This window comes from Tamandua tetradactyla, chromosome 3, assembly GCF_023851605.1.
Source record: "Tamandua tetradactyla isolate mTamTet1 chromosome 3, mTamTet1.pri, whole genome shotgun sequence".
In the NCBI taxonomy this organism is placed as follows: Eukaryota; Metazoa; Chordata; class Mammalia; order Pilosa; family Myrmecophagidae; genus Tamandua; species Tamandua tetradactyla.
This window is the reverse complement of record NC_135329.1, coordinates 209,361,162-209,377,223: the sequence shown is the minus strand read 5'-3', so window position 1 is coordinate 209,377,223 and position 16,062 is coordinate 209,361,162. Positions and strand designations below refer to the sequence as shown.

Genomic DNA, 16,062 nt, shown 5'->3' with positions numbered 1-16,062 from the left:
AAAAGAAGTAAATGTGAAGGTTGGGGTGGGGACTGACAGACTGGGGAGAAATGAAGGGTCAAAGGACCATACAGTATTGATGAGATTAAAGAGAAGATGTGAACAGGGTTTTGGTGTTAATCATGTCTATTTTTGAAAAGGCTCCATTTAGTTATATTTTGTACAGTAATTACCATCATCCCCACTCCCTCCTGTACCACTTACCGATTTGTCCCTGGAGATCTTCTTGAAGATAACGTGATTTTGGCTAGACTTACTCGTCTTCATGCTGCCTGCCATGGTACCTGGCCCTGGCAACTTCTTTCACCTTGAGGGTATGTGTCAGGTGATAGTGTGCTGGGAAAAGGTAAAGAGATCCTAAATATAAACCCAATCATGAGTTGTTGCCCATCATTGGGCATATCCTTCTACCTGCCTCAAAACCCATGTTTGACTGAATTAAGGTCTTGATTTAGTTTTTAAACATTTAATGCAGTGTGCTTTTTTAAAAAGTGTTTTATACATTCTTTTTTGATAAGCCTGAAACATTTCATGGTAAATCTCTCCAGGAATCTTTGGCAATGAGGTAGAAAAAGTTCCTGACACCCGCCACATGATCACATTACAGATATGGTTTTCAAAATATATTCAATCCACAAGAGTTCTACTCAGCAATGCATGCTAAGCAACACTTCCCTTTTCCTGCTGTCTCTTTCTCCATTCCCCAGTCCTATAGACAATTAAGAGACAGTCATAGCTGTCTGGGGTTAAATGCACTCAGCGTATCTTTAACAAGTCAAGTCCCATGGAAACTGGAAGAGAATGACCATGTGAAACTGTCCATTAGGACGTCCACTTGCCTTTCCTTGACCCCACCCCCACCAAGGGTTCTGGGAAGGTTTAGACAAGGGTTATCTTATACCTTATGGTTTGTCAGCAAACAATGGGATGGACTCCGGTGAGAGGTGGAGAAAGTGTCCCTGTGGCCTCCACCGATGAGCAGCTAGCCCCTGCTTCTGAATGAGCTGGCTCTATTTATCCAACTGACCCCACCCCGAGATGCACTGAGGTGTCTGGCTGATGTGCACAGGGGATTTGTAGTGGATCTTGAGACAATGACGAGCTCCAGGGACTCAGCGTTCAGAAACCAAATCCCACTTAAGGAGCAGAATGGCAATTAGATTAACCTCAAGATGGTTGAATTGGTCATTTCAGCAGTTCTTAGCCTTAAGTGAGGTGAGTCTCCTTGCGGAGGATCTTGCAGACACATGCGCTGTCAAACCAGCCTGGGGAAGGTGCTGTGGGAGGGACAGCAGCTCAATGAAAGCTACTTTTTATACTAAACCTCTTTGGGTTCTGGAAATAGACTGGTTATCCCTTTATTCCCAGGTATCACCAGGACAGGGGATTTTCAAGTGCTTAACAAACTTAATTAAACTTGGCAGGCAGCTAATGCAACCTTGAGGTTGGGGACACAGAAGGGTCAAGGAGAAATGTCAGCCTCAAGATGAACCCTGGTACTGTGCAAGCCAAGCTGGATACACCTTTGCTCCACCAGCAGCCTATCCAGCTGGCATGGACTATCCATGTCCCTGATGCCTCTGCAGCCTGTCTTCATCGTCCCATCTCTACCCAGTCCTCCTGAGTCCAGGCCCCTCTGTTGACCGTAGTGTCCTGACTTCTGACTACAGACATCTCTCTCCCTCCAGGCCATTCTCCATGTAAGGGCAACACTTCCAGGCCTGAGCCCACTCCTATCACCCTCCTGCCTAGACTTTTCCAGTGGTTCCCCACTGCTCTCAGGACACAGCAGCAAGCCTCAACTCCTCATGCCCTTCCTTACCTGCCTTTCCACGTTGTCCTACTCTACACTCTCTACCTGGAGCAATCTTCTTCTCATTTACTCTTTACCCTTCAGCTCTTGACTCGGGAATCACTTCCTCAGGGAGCCTTCCCAACTTCCTGGACTAGGTTAGAAGCCAGTTGCATTTGACTCGGTGATTATTTTATGGTCTCTTTCCTTACTTGACTCTGTGCTGCCTGAGAATAGGAGCCCTTGTCGTTTTTGTTTCTCTCATCTTTTATTCCCATGGCCTGGAACAATGCCTGGCTCCCAAGGGCACTCAGGGAATGAATGGACAAGAGCTGCAGCCACTAACATGTGGATGAACTGAACTTGACCTGCTGTCTGTGGATAGAGCAAGTGAAAGCAGAGCATCTGTTCTGAGCCTTGGGGTGCCAGCACCTATCCAAACCCTACTCACCTGAGTCAGGGCTGTGTCCGTGAGGCCGTGCACAACCCGGCTCCCCTGGACCTCTGACCTCATTTCTCCCCTCTCTAGCCCTCGTCCACTTTGCTCCAGTTCACTGCCGTTTTTTTGTCTAAACATGCCAGGCATACTCCTGCCTCAGGGTCTTTGCTTTTGCTACTTTCTTTTCTGGAGTACTCTTCCCACACATAGCCACATGATTTACTCCCTTAATTCCTTTAGTTCTTTACTTCATTGTAACCTTTCCAGCAAGAATATCTCTGGTCACTCTATCCATTATTGCAAATCACCTACCCAAACCCTTTTCTCTCCCTTTACTGCATTACTTTTCTCTGTAGCACTCATAACCATCTAACATACAAGATAGTTTACTTATTCAGCTTGTTTACTGTTTGTCCCCCTTCCTCAAATGCAAGTTCCAGGAGTATACAGGTTTTTTGTTTTATACCTGCTTCATTTCCAGCTTCTAGAACTGGGGTCCTAACAGATGTTGACTGAATCAGTGAGTTATTGAGCTACAACAGTACAACCACCTAAAAATTGGGGGAAACTTCTTTTTAATCGATAAAACTTTTCTTTACAAAATGCCAGCTAATAAATGTAAAAGAAATGACAGAATTAGAAAAACATCACTTGAGAAACCTTGGTGAAATTGTCAACACAGACAAGGATTATTCATTGGTGTTAAAATCATTAGGCGAAGAGTTGATGGGGAAATGGCTGTTTCTACATCACATGGATTACTTTCTCATCGCAAGGTGGAATCCTAACTGCACAAACTATCAAGCCTTTAGACATCACTTCTAGTTTTATGGAAAGTGTAGAGCATAGAGAGCTACCAGACAAATTCGTAAAGAGGCTAGTGTCTTCCATAATCAGTGATACAGAAAAGGGACTGTCCTAGACTAAAAGACACCGATGAGACTCAACATCCAGATGCAATTTGTGGTCCCAGATTGGATGCCCAGTTGGACAAACAGCATGCATAGGACACTTTGGGCCAAGTGAGTGTCAGTGAAGTGAAATTATTGGGATAGAATTTATTGAATAATTTATAGAAATTATTGGGACTGAAAACAGGTGGTTGTGGAACAGTATGTGTGGTATGATCACATTTTGGTAAACATATACACATGCACATGTGCTATATATACACATATACATATATGTCTTAGACACCCTGCTGTTAAAATAAATACCACACAATGAGTTGGTTTAACAATGGGAATTTATTGGCTCATGGTTTCAGAGACTGGAAGGCTTGCTTCCTCCCTGGGTTGGTAGCGTTCTGGCCAGCTGGCATCCTTGGGGTCCTTGGCTGTCCCATCACATGATGTCCTCTCCTTTCTCTTCTGGGTTCCACTGACTTCTAGCTTCTGGCTCCTTCTCATGGCTTTATTCCTATGATACCTCCATAACAGGATTAAGACCCACCCTGATTCAGTTGGCCACACCTTAACTAAAACTAACATCTTCAAAAGATTCTATTTACAGTGTGTTCATACCCACAGAAGTAGGGTTAATTACAAACATGTTTTATTCTGGGTAATCCAACCTATCACAATATATATGCATGTTTACATACAAATGCATAATCTGCAAGGAGCTAACTTTGGGGTCTCTGTGTGGTGAGAAAATAAAGCTTCAAGTATTTTTTTAAAAATTTCCTTGCCTGTAAATTTCATAAATTTCCAATCTTCTTCGATAATCACGTATTACACTGATGACAACAGAAAGGTTAAAATATAAAACTGTTATACATTTAAACATATATCTGGATTGTGAGAAGAAGGCAAAGTAGAAAGCTCCAGGAATCAGTCTCTCTATCAAAACAACTATTGAGCTGGCAGGAACTATCTGAATGAACTATTTTGAAACTGTGGAGTTTATTGGAATATTGGGCAGTATCCAGGGAAGAGCTGGAGGAAGAGGCTGGGAAATCGTGAAAAATACTAGTGAATTTCACCATCTATACAGCAGCTACTATCCCCTATCTCCTAGCCGTGTGGCAGACAGCAGTGGGGACTGCAGCGCAGACTCCTGATGCAACTTGCTGGTGCCAGGATTCCTCTAAGGACCTAGTCCTCCAAAATCAGGGAGAGGGGTGTGTGTGATCAGATCACTAATCACCGCTTTTGATCAGCTATTTCAGTTCACTGGGAGCCAGCTCTGAGGACAGCCATTGTTCAAATCCGCTCAAGCAAAGGCAACACAGAAGTCTTAAAGAGACAGAATCTATTTTTTCTCTCTAGTCTCTTCATTCCCCTCATGGAAACAAACATAGTTTGGAAAAGCCACAAACCGTTCCAGCTCTTAACAAGAACAATAAATCTAGAAATCTGAGAGGACAGGGAGAACTTAGATTTTCAGATTTATAACAACATATTACTCAGAATATTCAGTTGAACAAAAATTACAAAATATGAATTAACAGGAAGGTATGCCCCATTTTCACAGTAAAAAAAGTTTGCCAGAAACCATCCTGAGAAGGTTATACATTGGAACTACTGGTTAAAGACTTTAAATCACTGCCTTAAACATGTTCAATGAGCTAAACGTATCCATACACAAGAATAAAGGAAATGAGGAAAACTATTCTTTGGACAAAATAAAGATATGGAAATTATAAAAGGGAACCAAACAGAAATTTTGGAGCTGCAAAGTACAATAATTAAATAACTCATTAGATGGATCTCAATAGCAGATATGAACAGAGAGAAGAAAGGATCAGTGAACTTGAAACAAGACAACTAAAATTATTAGTGTAAGGAGCAGAAAGAAAAAAAATGAAGAAAAATGAACAGAGTCTGAGAGACCTGTGGGACACCATCCAGCATACCAACATAAACATCACTGGAGTCTCAGAAGGACAAGAGAAACAGAAAGGGGCAGAAAAGGCATTTGAAGAAATAATGGCCGAAAACTGGTGCATGGCCAGAAATGGCCAAATCTGATGAAAATATAAATCTATACATACAAAAAGTCCAATGAAATCCAAGTAGGACAGACTCTTGTAGATCTACATCAAGATGTATTATAGTGATACTTCAAAAATCTAAAGACAAAGAGGATTCTGAAAGCAGTAACGGAGAAGCACAAAGATTCAAGGGATCCCTAATTTGAGCAATAGTGGATTTCTCATCAGAAACCATGGAGGCCAGAAGATAGTGGGATGACATAGTTAAAATCCTTAAAAATGAAGGAGAAATTAAGACTTTTACAGATACACAAAAACCAAAAGAATTCATTACCAGAAATCTGTCCTACAAGAAATGCTAAAGGAAGTCCTTAAATAAAGGGACACTAGACAGTAACTTGAAGCCATAAGAAGAACTGGTAAAGGTAACTATACAGGTAACTATAAAATCCTGTATTGCTGTACTTCTGGTTTGTAACTGCTCCTCGCTCTTCCCCCTCACCCCCACCAATGACCTAATAGACACACATTTTAAATACACGTCAGTGGGCTTATAATGTATAAAGATGTAAGAGGGAGGGACAGAGATATACCGGAGTAGAGTTTGTACACAACTGAAACTGAAACATTTGGGTTGGTACTAGTTGACCTACGTTGTTACTAGTTTAAGACGTTAATTGTAATTACAAAGGTAAACACTAAGAAAATAACTTTAACATATAGAGAAAAAGAAAGAAGAAGGGAATCAAAAAGGCATATTGGAAAAAAACAACTAAATACAAAACAAAAAAAGGCAGTAATGGAGAAGCTGCAATGGATTTTTAATTTTATACCAAAAGCACAAGAAACAAAAGAAAAAATAAACAAAATTGATTTCAAAATTAGAAACTTTGGTGCATCAAGGATACTATCAAGAAAGTGAAAAGATAAGGGGAAAAATCTGGAAGCCATATATCTGTTAAGTGTTTAATATTTAGAATATATAAAGAACTCCTGCAAGTCAACAAGATAAACCCAACTAAAAAGTGGGCCAACCCCCCCTTCCCCAACTCTGCAAGGAAAATCATTAGCCTCTCTGCTACATGGCACACGACATTCAGGGTAAAAGTCTTCCTGCCAACATTGGACATGACTCTAGGGACGAGACTGGCCCTCGCACCATGGGGTCGACAACACCTTCCTGACCAAAAGGGGGAAATGTAACAAAATAAGGTATCAGTGGCTAAGAGAGTTCACATAGTCAAAAGGTTATTCTGGAGGCTAGTCTTATGCAAGCTTCGCTAGATATTGTAATTGCCATGTTTGCCAAATCCCAACCAATACCATTTTTGCTGAATCTAAAGAATGCCTAGGGCTCTGAGATTCTACAAAAGTTTCATGAACTAAGATTACTTTCCAGAAACCCACAATCTCCAATGGTTCCTAGGCAACTTAAGTCCTGAAATTCAGAGGGGTCAGCCTCTCCAAGAACAGCAACTAGTTCCATCCCCCATACCATACTGTCAAAATCCCTTTCCATCATGAAAAAGTTAGAATGGACATAGCCCAAATACCCCTATTTGGGAGAAAGATCAAAGGAGAAGGTGGAATTACAATAGAGAAGACAGGATTTAACAAATAAGTATGACTGTTGAATCATTATATTGATACTTCTTTTAGTCTCTAATGTCTTGGAGCAGCTAGAAGGAAAAATCTGAAATTGTGGAACCATAACCCATACCAAACTTTGAAATCTGTTCTGTAACTACTTTTTACAATGCACTTTGAATTTTTTTTTTGTATATATGTTTCACAATAAAAAATGTTTAAAAAAATGGGCCAAAGATATGAATAGACACTACTCCAAAGAAAATACTCAAATGGCCAGTAAGTATGTGAAAAGATGCTCCACATCATTAGCCATAAAAGAATGCAAATTAAAATTCAAGATGGTATTTCACACCCACTAGGATGGCTATTATTACAAAAACAACAACAATTGTTGGCAAGGATGTAGAGAAACAGGAACTCTCGTTAATTGTTGGTGGGAATGTAAAATGGTGCAGCCGCTGTGGAAAACAGTTTGGCAGTTCCTAAGAAAGCTAAATATAGAATTATCTATGACCCAGCAATTCCACACCTAGGTTTATACTCAAAAGAACTGAAAGCAGGAACTCAGACAGATATTTGTACATCAATGTTCACTGCAAGACTATTCACAAAAGCAAAAGGTGGAAGTAACCCATGTGCCCATCAACAGATGAATGGATAAACAAAATGTGTTATATACTACAAGAAATGTTACTCAGCTGTAAAAAGAAATGATTTGCTGGTACATGCTATACATGGATGAACTTTGAAAACATCAGGTTGAATGAAATTAAACCAGGGACAAAAAAGACAAATATCATTATTTCTTTTATATGAAAAACTTAGAATAAGCAAATTCACAGAAGCAGAAAGCAGAATAGTGGTTACCAGGATAGGGGGAAAGGGATAGAGGAGTTATTGCTGAATGAATTTGAGTTTTGATTTGGGATGATGAAAACAGTCTGGAAATAGTGGTGAAATTACACAGTATAGTTGATGTACTTCATGTCAAAGAATAGTCTACTTCAAATGGTTAAAATGATATTTTTAAATGCATGTTACCAAAACTGAAAATAAGCTAATTTAAAAAATCATTAATAAAGAAAAAAAAAAGAATATCTAGTTTTTCCCTTAAAAAATCCAAAAAGAGGAGAAAGAAAAATGATGAGGGCTTCTCTTCTAGTGTCACCATCAGAGGGGGAGACTGAAGGATGGCTGTGAAAGCCAGGCCCTGTGTGCAGAACAGTAGCTCCTTCTGGCAAGTTCCTGCTCTCTTCCAGCCTTGGTGTTGCCAGTCGTTAACCTACCAGTGCCTTGTAGGTGGGGAAATTGGGGGAGAGTGAGACTGGATTATAGAGCTCACTGTTTTTGGAAATACCTCAGTCAAACCCTGGTCTGTAACAATTTTTTCTCTGCTTGGTGGCGAACTGGGAAAACAGACATTTTGGGATTTTTTTTCATTCACCCAAATTCATTCAATATAAAGGACTACCCTTTATTCTAAGACTACAAACATTTCAGATTTTTGGTATTAAAATGTACTTTTACCCACCCACCCCCATCTTTTTTGAGGCATACTTTACATAAAAGAAGCAGCCCATGCAAAGTGTACATTTTAATGAGTTTTGGCAATTAAACATCGTTGTTTATTACCAAAGTCAAGACAGAACATTTCTACCAGCTTCCAAACCTCCCTAATACCCATTTCAGTTATCTCTCCATTGACCCCTGCAACTCCAGGCAACCATATTTATAAGTTTCTATCACTATAATTCTACCTTTTCTAGAAGGCTATTATGAAAAATTGAAAATACAGAGAAAAGTTGAAAGAGCAGCACAATAAGCACTCACACACCACCAAAGATTTGATAATTAACATTTTCCCACTTCTACTAATGTGTTTTTTTGAATGATTTGAAAGTAAATTACAAACATCACAGTACTTTTCCCCATTAATAATATAGAATGCAGCTCCCAAACACAAGCACAAAAACGTCTTGTCATTTATTAAATAAAGATGAGAACAGACAGTAGTTTAAAAAAAATCCTTACGCAACAAAAATAAAAACTGACAACCTTGCCCTACATTTCCTTTGGGACTTTAGTCTGTAAATGGCAGTACTTTTTTTCTAGAGTCAGTCTCTGGTGAGAGGAAGCTACAAGCCCTGTTTTATCTCCAAATACTAAACACAAGAGCCAGCTTGCAGGGGGCGGGGCACAGGGCAGGACGTTCAGCTAAGAAGCTTGAGGGCTTTGCAGTTAGGTTATCGTCTTAAGAGTTTATTACGGCATATGTAGGAGGAAAACCTGTACATTCTGTTAAACATCAGTTACAAAATGAAAACATTTTGTCCTCATTGCCTTGCTTTTACTAAAGCAGAGCTGACTTGAGAAATTTGAGGCAACTAGTATGCATGGGGAGCAGGGATCAGAGCTTTTTAAAGCCTTATAATTTCAACATGTACCTCTTAGTCTACTGGCCTAAAAAGAGAACTGATTTAGCTTGGCCTGGCCAGTAACAGCTGTGGGTGCTCAAGGTGGTCACTTAGTACACACTTCACCCTTTTCTTGGCTCTCCTCTACAATGGCTCCAACAAGAAGTTATTGAATGCTTACAAGGACAAGGAAATCATTACCTTGTATGATCCACCCTTCTTTGAAACAGTATGTACGTATGAGAAAATTCCTTGCTAGTATGAAATCAGCCTCCCTTCTACTTCTCTCCATTGCTCCAAGTTAGCCTAATGTCCCTTTCATGTATGAATCCTTCCATGATTAGGACATGAATGCTACATTCCTCATGGGCAGTGAAACCCTCTCACCACCCTCAACACCCAACCCTAAATATGTTTCAAGTCTGTCTTGAGGTGTGCCAAGAAAAGACTGCATGCTCTAGGTTTCCAGGTAATGGGAACATGTTGTACAGAGAGCCCTATGGATGAATCCACTATGATCTTGAGAAAGTTGCTTTGCCTCAATGCTCTATCTTTTCTTCACCTGTAGAAGGGAATCCCATGGCCTGCCCTGTCTTGCAGGTTGGGAAGAGCCATTAAATGTGCCTGAAAGTTCTTTAAAAAGATGAATTCCTGTGCCAAATGGAAGCTGAGGTATCCTCAACTTACCCTTACCTAAGATCTGACTGGCCCAGCTAGCTCACTAGCAAACCTACCTAGCCTCTCTCAACTCTATTTCCCCGAGAAAATGAGTCCAAGGCCCGAATTCAGCCTCTCCCTTCAGCACATGTCCTGGTATCAAAGTTAAGCAACAGCAGAAGCCTGGCACACAGCAATGGGCAGGGGGGCAATGCTCTCTACTTTAGACATCAATTTATTGCTTATATGAGGAAAGTCAAACAAATCTGGTGTGGGACATTAAGGAAACAAGGTTGGTAAGGGATACTGTTACAGGATTAGAGACCTAACAGTCAGGCAGCTGAGTATAGCCCTGACTGAGGTTCCTGCCAAATGGTTGCAACAGCCCCCTTTTCTGTATCCATGCTGCCAGGCAGCGTCCCCTGTACACTGAGACAGGGTAGGCTGTGCCATTTGCCCTAGCCAACGGGAGGTTAACAGCTACGACCCAAGCAGAGGGGTGACAAGAGCTTGCACCCTGATACCTGCTTTTTGCTGCATCGTCCCTGACCCCTGACAGCACATCAACAGCCAGACACGTGCGAGCCCACCATAGACCATTAGTCCCAAGCCTGGCCAGCCCAGCCAACTCATAAGATCATGAGAAATCTTAGTTGTTTCATGGTATTACATTTCGAGGTAGTCTGTTATGCAGCAAAAGCTAATTGGATCCTGTTTCGAATAAACTACATATTAAAATAAGACATCTGGGGTGCAAGTGGTAGACTTCTTGCCTGTCATGCAGGAGACCCGGGTTTGATTCCTGGTCCATGCACTTTTCAAAAAACAAACAAGCAAAACAAACAAACAAAATTCAACAACTTTTTTGAGAGTACTGCAATAATGGGATACTTACATGGAAAAATGAAATGTGACCCTGCCATACAACATACAGAAAAGGACACCTTTGAAACAATTTAGAAAATATGGACTGGATAGTGGTCACATTAATTAATAAGTAAATTCTATTAGATATAATTATAGCACAATATTTGATTAGTTTGAGATGTATGCTTATTTATGGGTAAAACGGCATGTCTGAAACGTGCCTTTAAACACACTGGAGAAAAACAGGCGAGTAAACTGAGATTGGCAAAACTGCTAGGTGATGGGTCCACTGGAGCCCAAGTCACCATTGCCTATGTGCAAAAGATAATCCCCCAGCAAGCTTACCTGGCAGCTCCAGGGCTATCCTAACTATATTACCCCACCTGCCTACCAACCAGGCCAGGGCTAAAAGAGAGGACAGCTGTACAGGGGAAGATGGACCGAGGTGTGAGGGGTGTTTGAGGAGCAGAAATCTGGTCAGAGACAAGAGAATGGATGAAGCATCTGGAAGGACAGAGGCACAGATGGCAAACGAGTGGGAACATACAATGAAAACTAGAGCTGCCTCAGGCAGCTAAGAATCATTTTGTGCAACAGAGTCTTATCTTACCAGCATCCCTTAAATAAACAATAGACTTTTATAGAATCTATGCAGATACATAGTTTACTTGAGATCTTAACAGCTTATTGGATGGAAAATTTGGAATTCCAAGTACCAATAGGGCCTGGGAGAGAAACTATGTATTGGACTAAAGGCATCAATATGGTTCATTTATCCACAGAAGATGTGCTTTGCGTCCTAACTCTCATGTGCTCTATGGGCCTGAAGCAGCAGGCAGTGCCTGTACCAATGTGCCCACCTGGTGGGTAGGACTCCAGAGAGGACTGTTTCTAGCTTAGCTGTAAAACTTTTGCCGATCTGTGAAAAGGGATGTGATTCATAACATTATAGCATTTGAGAGCCACAGCCTCCTTTTATAATACAACGCATCCTCTAAAAACAGAATTTTTTGTTTTCTGCATTATAGTAAGCAATCTGGGGATAATGTATCATTGCTACAATTGCCTCCTGGTGTCCCACATAAGTTATCAGTGTAAGTTCACATTTCAAAGTCAAATCAACTGAAATGATGATTGCGCTACAGGTGTTTAGAAGACATGTTTTCTACCTGGATGCACTCAGCAACCTGGAGTTCCCCAACCACCTGCCTTTGGGTGGAGCCATCTGCTTCCAGCCCAGTGTTCACGTGGAATTCCTGTGTACTATGATGGGGAAAATGCTTAGGGAGGGCTTTATGAAAGAAATACAAGAAAGATACGGGCTTAAAAGAATAAGGCACTAACACCATTTGAGTACATGGAATCCTGAATAGGGTATGAGATATTGTTGGGTCGTCCACATTAGTGTGACTCCTCAATAGATAACAGAATAATTTGGGCAGTAAATAAACAAGTATTTGCAAAGTCTCCTTGGGGAACTGGGGAGAAAGGAGGAAATATTCAACTTCTCCATTAGAATTTCTGATATTCTTACAAGGAGTAGGGACAACAGGACTCAGTAAGCTAAGTCCTTGATGTTGGGGTTCACCCCTATGTAACTTATTTCTGCAAAGAATATGCTAAGCATACTTAAAACTAGGCCTAAGCAGATGGGTCACGGTGGTTCAGCAGGTAGAGTTCTAGCCTGCCACACCGGAGACCCGGGTCCGATTACCAGTGCCTGCCCATGAAAAAAAAGAAAAGAAAATTAGGCCTAAGAGTCACCCCCAGAGAACCTATTTTGTTGCTTAGATGTGGCCTGTCTCTCTAAGGCAAATCGGCAGGTGAACTCAACGCACCCCCTCCACTGGGACATGACTCCCAGGGTATAAAACTCCCTGGCAATGTGGGACAGAACTCATGTGATGAGCTGGGACCCAGCATCAAGGGACTAAGAAAGGTTTCTTGACAAAAGGGGGAAGAGAGAAATGAGACAAAATAAAGTTTCAGTGACTAAGAGATTTCAAACAGCCAAGAGGTTATCCTGGAGGTTATTCTTATGCATTATATAGATATCCCTTTTCAGTTTATGGTATACTAGAGTGGCTAGAGTGAAGTACGTGAAACTGTTGAGCTGTGTTCCAGTAGCCCTTATTTTTAAATTTTTATTGATAAAACGTACAAACACGTACATTCTCCAGTAGCTTTGATTCTTGAAAGCGACTGATAAAGATACAACTTTTACAATGTGACCGTGTGATTGTGAAAACCATGTGTCTGATGCTCCTTTTATCCCAAGATGGACAGACGAGTAAAAAAACATGGATTAAAAAATATATAATAGATAATGGGGGAACAAAGGGTAAAACCGGGTAGATGAAATATTCATGGTCAATGAGGGAGGGGTGAAGGGTGGAGTACATGAGCTTTTTCTTTTTATTTCTTTTTCTGGAGTCATGCAAATATTCTAAATGATCATGGTGATGATTATACAACTATGTGATGATACTGTGAGCCACTAATTGTACACCATTTATAGAATATATGTGTGTGAAGATTTCTCAATAAAAAGAATTAAGAAAAGAATAAGGCACTGAACTTGATTTATCACACTTTGGGAAATGGTCTAGGGAATTTTCACCTCATTTAACATGTTTTTCTACTTCTCAAATTCTGAGATGTGTTAATGTCTAGATCAAAGTGGGTCTTGTAGCAGACAGCATCTATGACACCAACCCTCAACATTCAAGGACCAACTAACCAGTTTTCAATGCTGGCTGCACCCAAGAATCACCTGGGAGATTTTAAACGACACCAGGGTCATGTCATACCAACCAAGACAGCAGCCCACTACTGTAGAACCCCATACCTTTCTTTAGCTTGACCCTGACAAAACAGCAACTTGAAGAGGGATTTCACTATGGAGTGATCTCAAGCTGAAACACCTTCTCTATATAATAAAACCACAGAGCAGCTATACCCACCCTCACAGGCTAAAAAAAAACAGGGTAATGTGAGGTTATTGCAACACTTATTTTAAGAACCACTATACCTGGTCTTAAAAGTGACTGTAAAGGGTTCATTCAGATTTTTTGGCTTGTGAGCTGACTCTGTGACTTCAGATCAGGAGGGAATCCTGACTCATGTTGGCAGGCTAAGCTTTCTGGCTGCTTTCCTTAAATAAATACAAGGGTGGTAATGGGTCTGTACAGCTGCAGTCTTTTTGGGGGGTATTCCTGGAAGATCTTAATTTGTTCCGACACAAGGCTACCGGTTAAGGTATCTGTGCTATCATGAATAAACTCTGCTCAGAAGTAGTTCACACTTCTTTAGCAAAGAGAAAGCTTGGAGGCCAAAAAGAGAGAGGCATGTATAATTCACATGAGTTCTATGAATAAAGTCTCTATTGCAGGTATCAAGAGGAATGAAGTCAGTGTGTTGAACATTTCCAGTTTTAACTAAGATCTGCAAATGACAGGAAGCTGGAATGCTGATACATTTATAGAGTGATAACTTGTGGAAAAGGACTTCAATGATGAACAATGAAGGAAGACCGGAGAAATATGATCCCTTATTTACAAAAGAAAAAAATACCAGGAAAACCAATTAAAGAAATAGTTTTCTTTCTTTCTTAATAAAGGAGAATAAAATAACAACCAAGAGGCCTAGAACTGAAAAGTATATAGTAGATTTTTTTTTAATTTACAATCAAGTACTGTTGGGCAACATAAATGAATAAATAAAAGATGTGCCCCAATCTGTGAATTCCAAGTCCCCTTAACCCAAGTTCTCTGAACAGCAAACTGAAAAGAGGAGATGAAGACAGGGGAAAAGGGAAAGAGATGAGACTGCCCCGTCAGAGGAAAAGAAATAAGCATCATTCCTCTTTCATTCAATCTCTTTCACTTACATTCCAAATTGTCCTAAAAACAAGTTTGGAAGAAAAAATAACGTTAAAGTGCAACTTAAAAAGTTGATTAAAGCATGGGTGTTTTAGACACCCAAGCAGAGAACAGAATTTTATATACAGGTAAAATGGTAAAGAGAAATATTTTTAAATGCCACAGGCCAATGTTCTCCTGGGCTTATCCTGATGACTGAAATCTGAAGGTTACACGTTCCCACGCTCCCAGGACGGACCCCTGCACCAAAGCACAAAGGGGTGTGGCATGCGTGCCGGGCTGAGAGGCAGTGGCCTGGCATTAACAGCTCCAGAGTAATAAAAGTACAGCCTCAAATCCCTTGTCACTGGTAATGTCATTTAACCACACCTGGTAAAGTGGCGTGTACCCGCCTCCCAGGAATGTGCAGAGGCTACAGGAATACATTTATTACTTCTGTGGCACACTCACCTCCCTGGCAAGTCTTCACACTTCTGTCCTGACCTCAATTTTTTTATAATCAAATTGAGATTTATGTCCTAACCAAAAAACAGATACACAGAAGGCTGAGGTAAAAGGAGGTCAGAAGCTCTCAAGAACAGTCATCCTTCCAAAAACAGTTTGAGAAACCAAAGGAAATTTTTGCAGTAATACGATGAGAGCAGGACAAGAGCCCTGTGATAGGGGCAGACCACCAGAGAGGCCTGCATTCCCATTGTTTCCTTCAAGCTTGGAATATTCCCTGCATCTGCGTTTCTGTTCTTCCGAAGTGATGGGACATACATTAGGCCATCTGGAAGGATGGCAGAAAGCACAGGCGAAGGAACACCCAGTTGGGTGGGGTGTCTTTGGCACTGCTGCCCTGTGAGGAAAACAAGCGGGTGCCTTGTGCTCCACCCAATGAGGTATGGAAAATCTGAATTACTAGTGTTTCCCATCCAAATCAAAGGCAAGAACCCCAACCTCTGCTGAGTGCCTGCAGTGTTAGATGTGTTTTCAGTGTTAACTCTCATAGGCCAATGGAGACCTCAGTCCAAACTCCCAGCAATCCTATCCAAAGGAAGCTCTTGCACTCTTCCCTAGGAAGTGAAAGCTATGCCCCGATAAGCCACGTGACCAGGTGCTGCTGACGGAGTCCATTTCCTCTCTGGCTTTGGATAGGCTCTCTCCTGAGGAGGATGCCTGAAGGGCTCCTTGTATACATGTCGCTCAATATTCTGACCATAGCACAGCTTTGTTTCCTTTGTCCACGCTGATAACATGAGACCCGGCGGGAGACCATGCCACTGCATTGATCGAAGAGCTTCAAAAAGAAAGCAGAAAATCAGGCTTCAGAACATTTGGGTTGAGATCTTAGTAAACAGAACACCAGCTTCTTGTGCAATACATTTTCCAACTTCCTCTTTTACTCTTCGATAATACACTCACAAGTGGGGAGTTTACACAGAGCCTAAGAAAGCTGAAGGAATCTGTGTTAAGGTAAGTCAGTGTGACTGTCTACGGAGGGT

At 41.1% G+C, this 16,062-nt stretch overlaps 2 protein-coding genes across 4 annotated transcripts in view; both read right to left on the bottom strand.

Annotated features, from left to right (window-relative positions):
• Nucleotides 1-279, bottom strand: part of SAG (S-antigen visual arrestin) — a 33,172-nt gene extending 32,893 nt beyond the window's left edge. The window contains exon 1 of the mRNA XM_077152069.1: nucleotides 205-279. Within this exon, the coding sequence (XP_077008184.1) occupies nucleotides 205-279 (75 nt within the window). The remainder of the gene's footprint in view (nucleotides 1-204) is intronic.
• Nucleotides 280-3,459: 3,180 nt separating this feature from the next.
• The window catches only part of ATG16L1 (autophagy related 16 like 1), a 70,823-nt gene continuing 58,220 nt past the window's right edge, over nucleotides 3,460-16,062 (bottom strand). For all 3 annotated transcript variants that reach the window (XM_077155448.1, XM_077155449.1, XM_077155450.1), the window contains one exon: nucleotides 3,460-15,857. In XM_077155448.1, coding sequence (XP_077011563.1) covers nucleotides 15,764-15,857 — 94 coding nt within the window. In that variant the 3' untranslated portion in view covers nucleotides 3,460-15,763. The remainder of the gene's footprint in view (nucleotides 15,858-16,062) is intronic.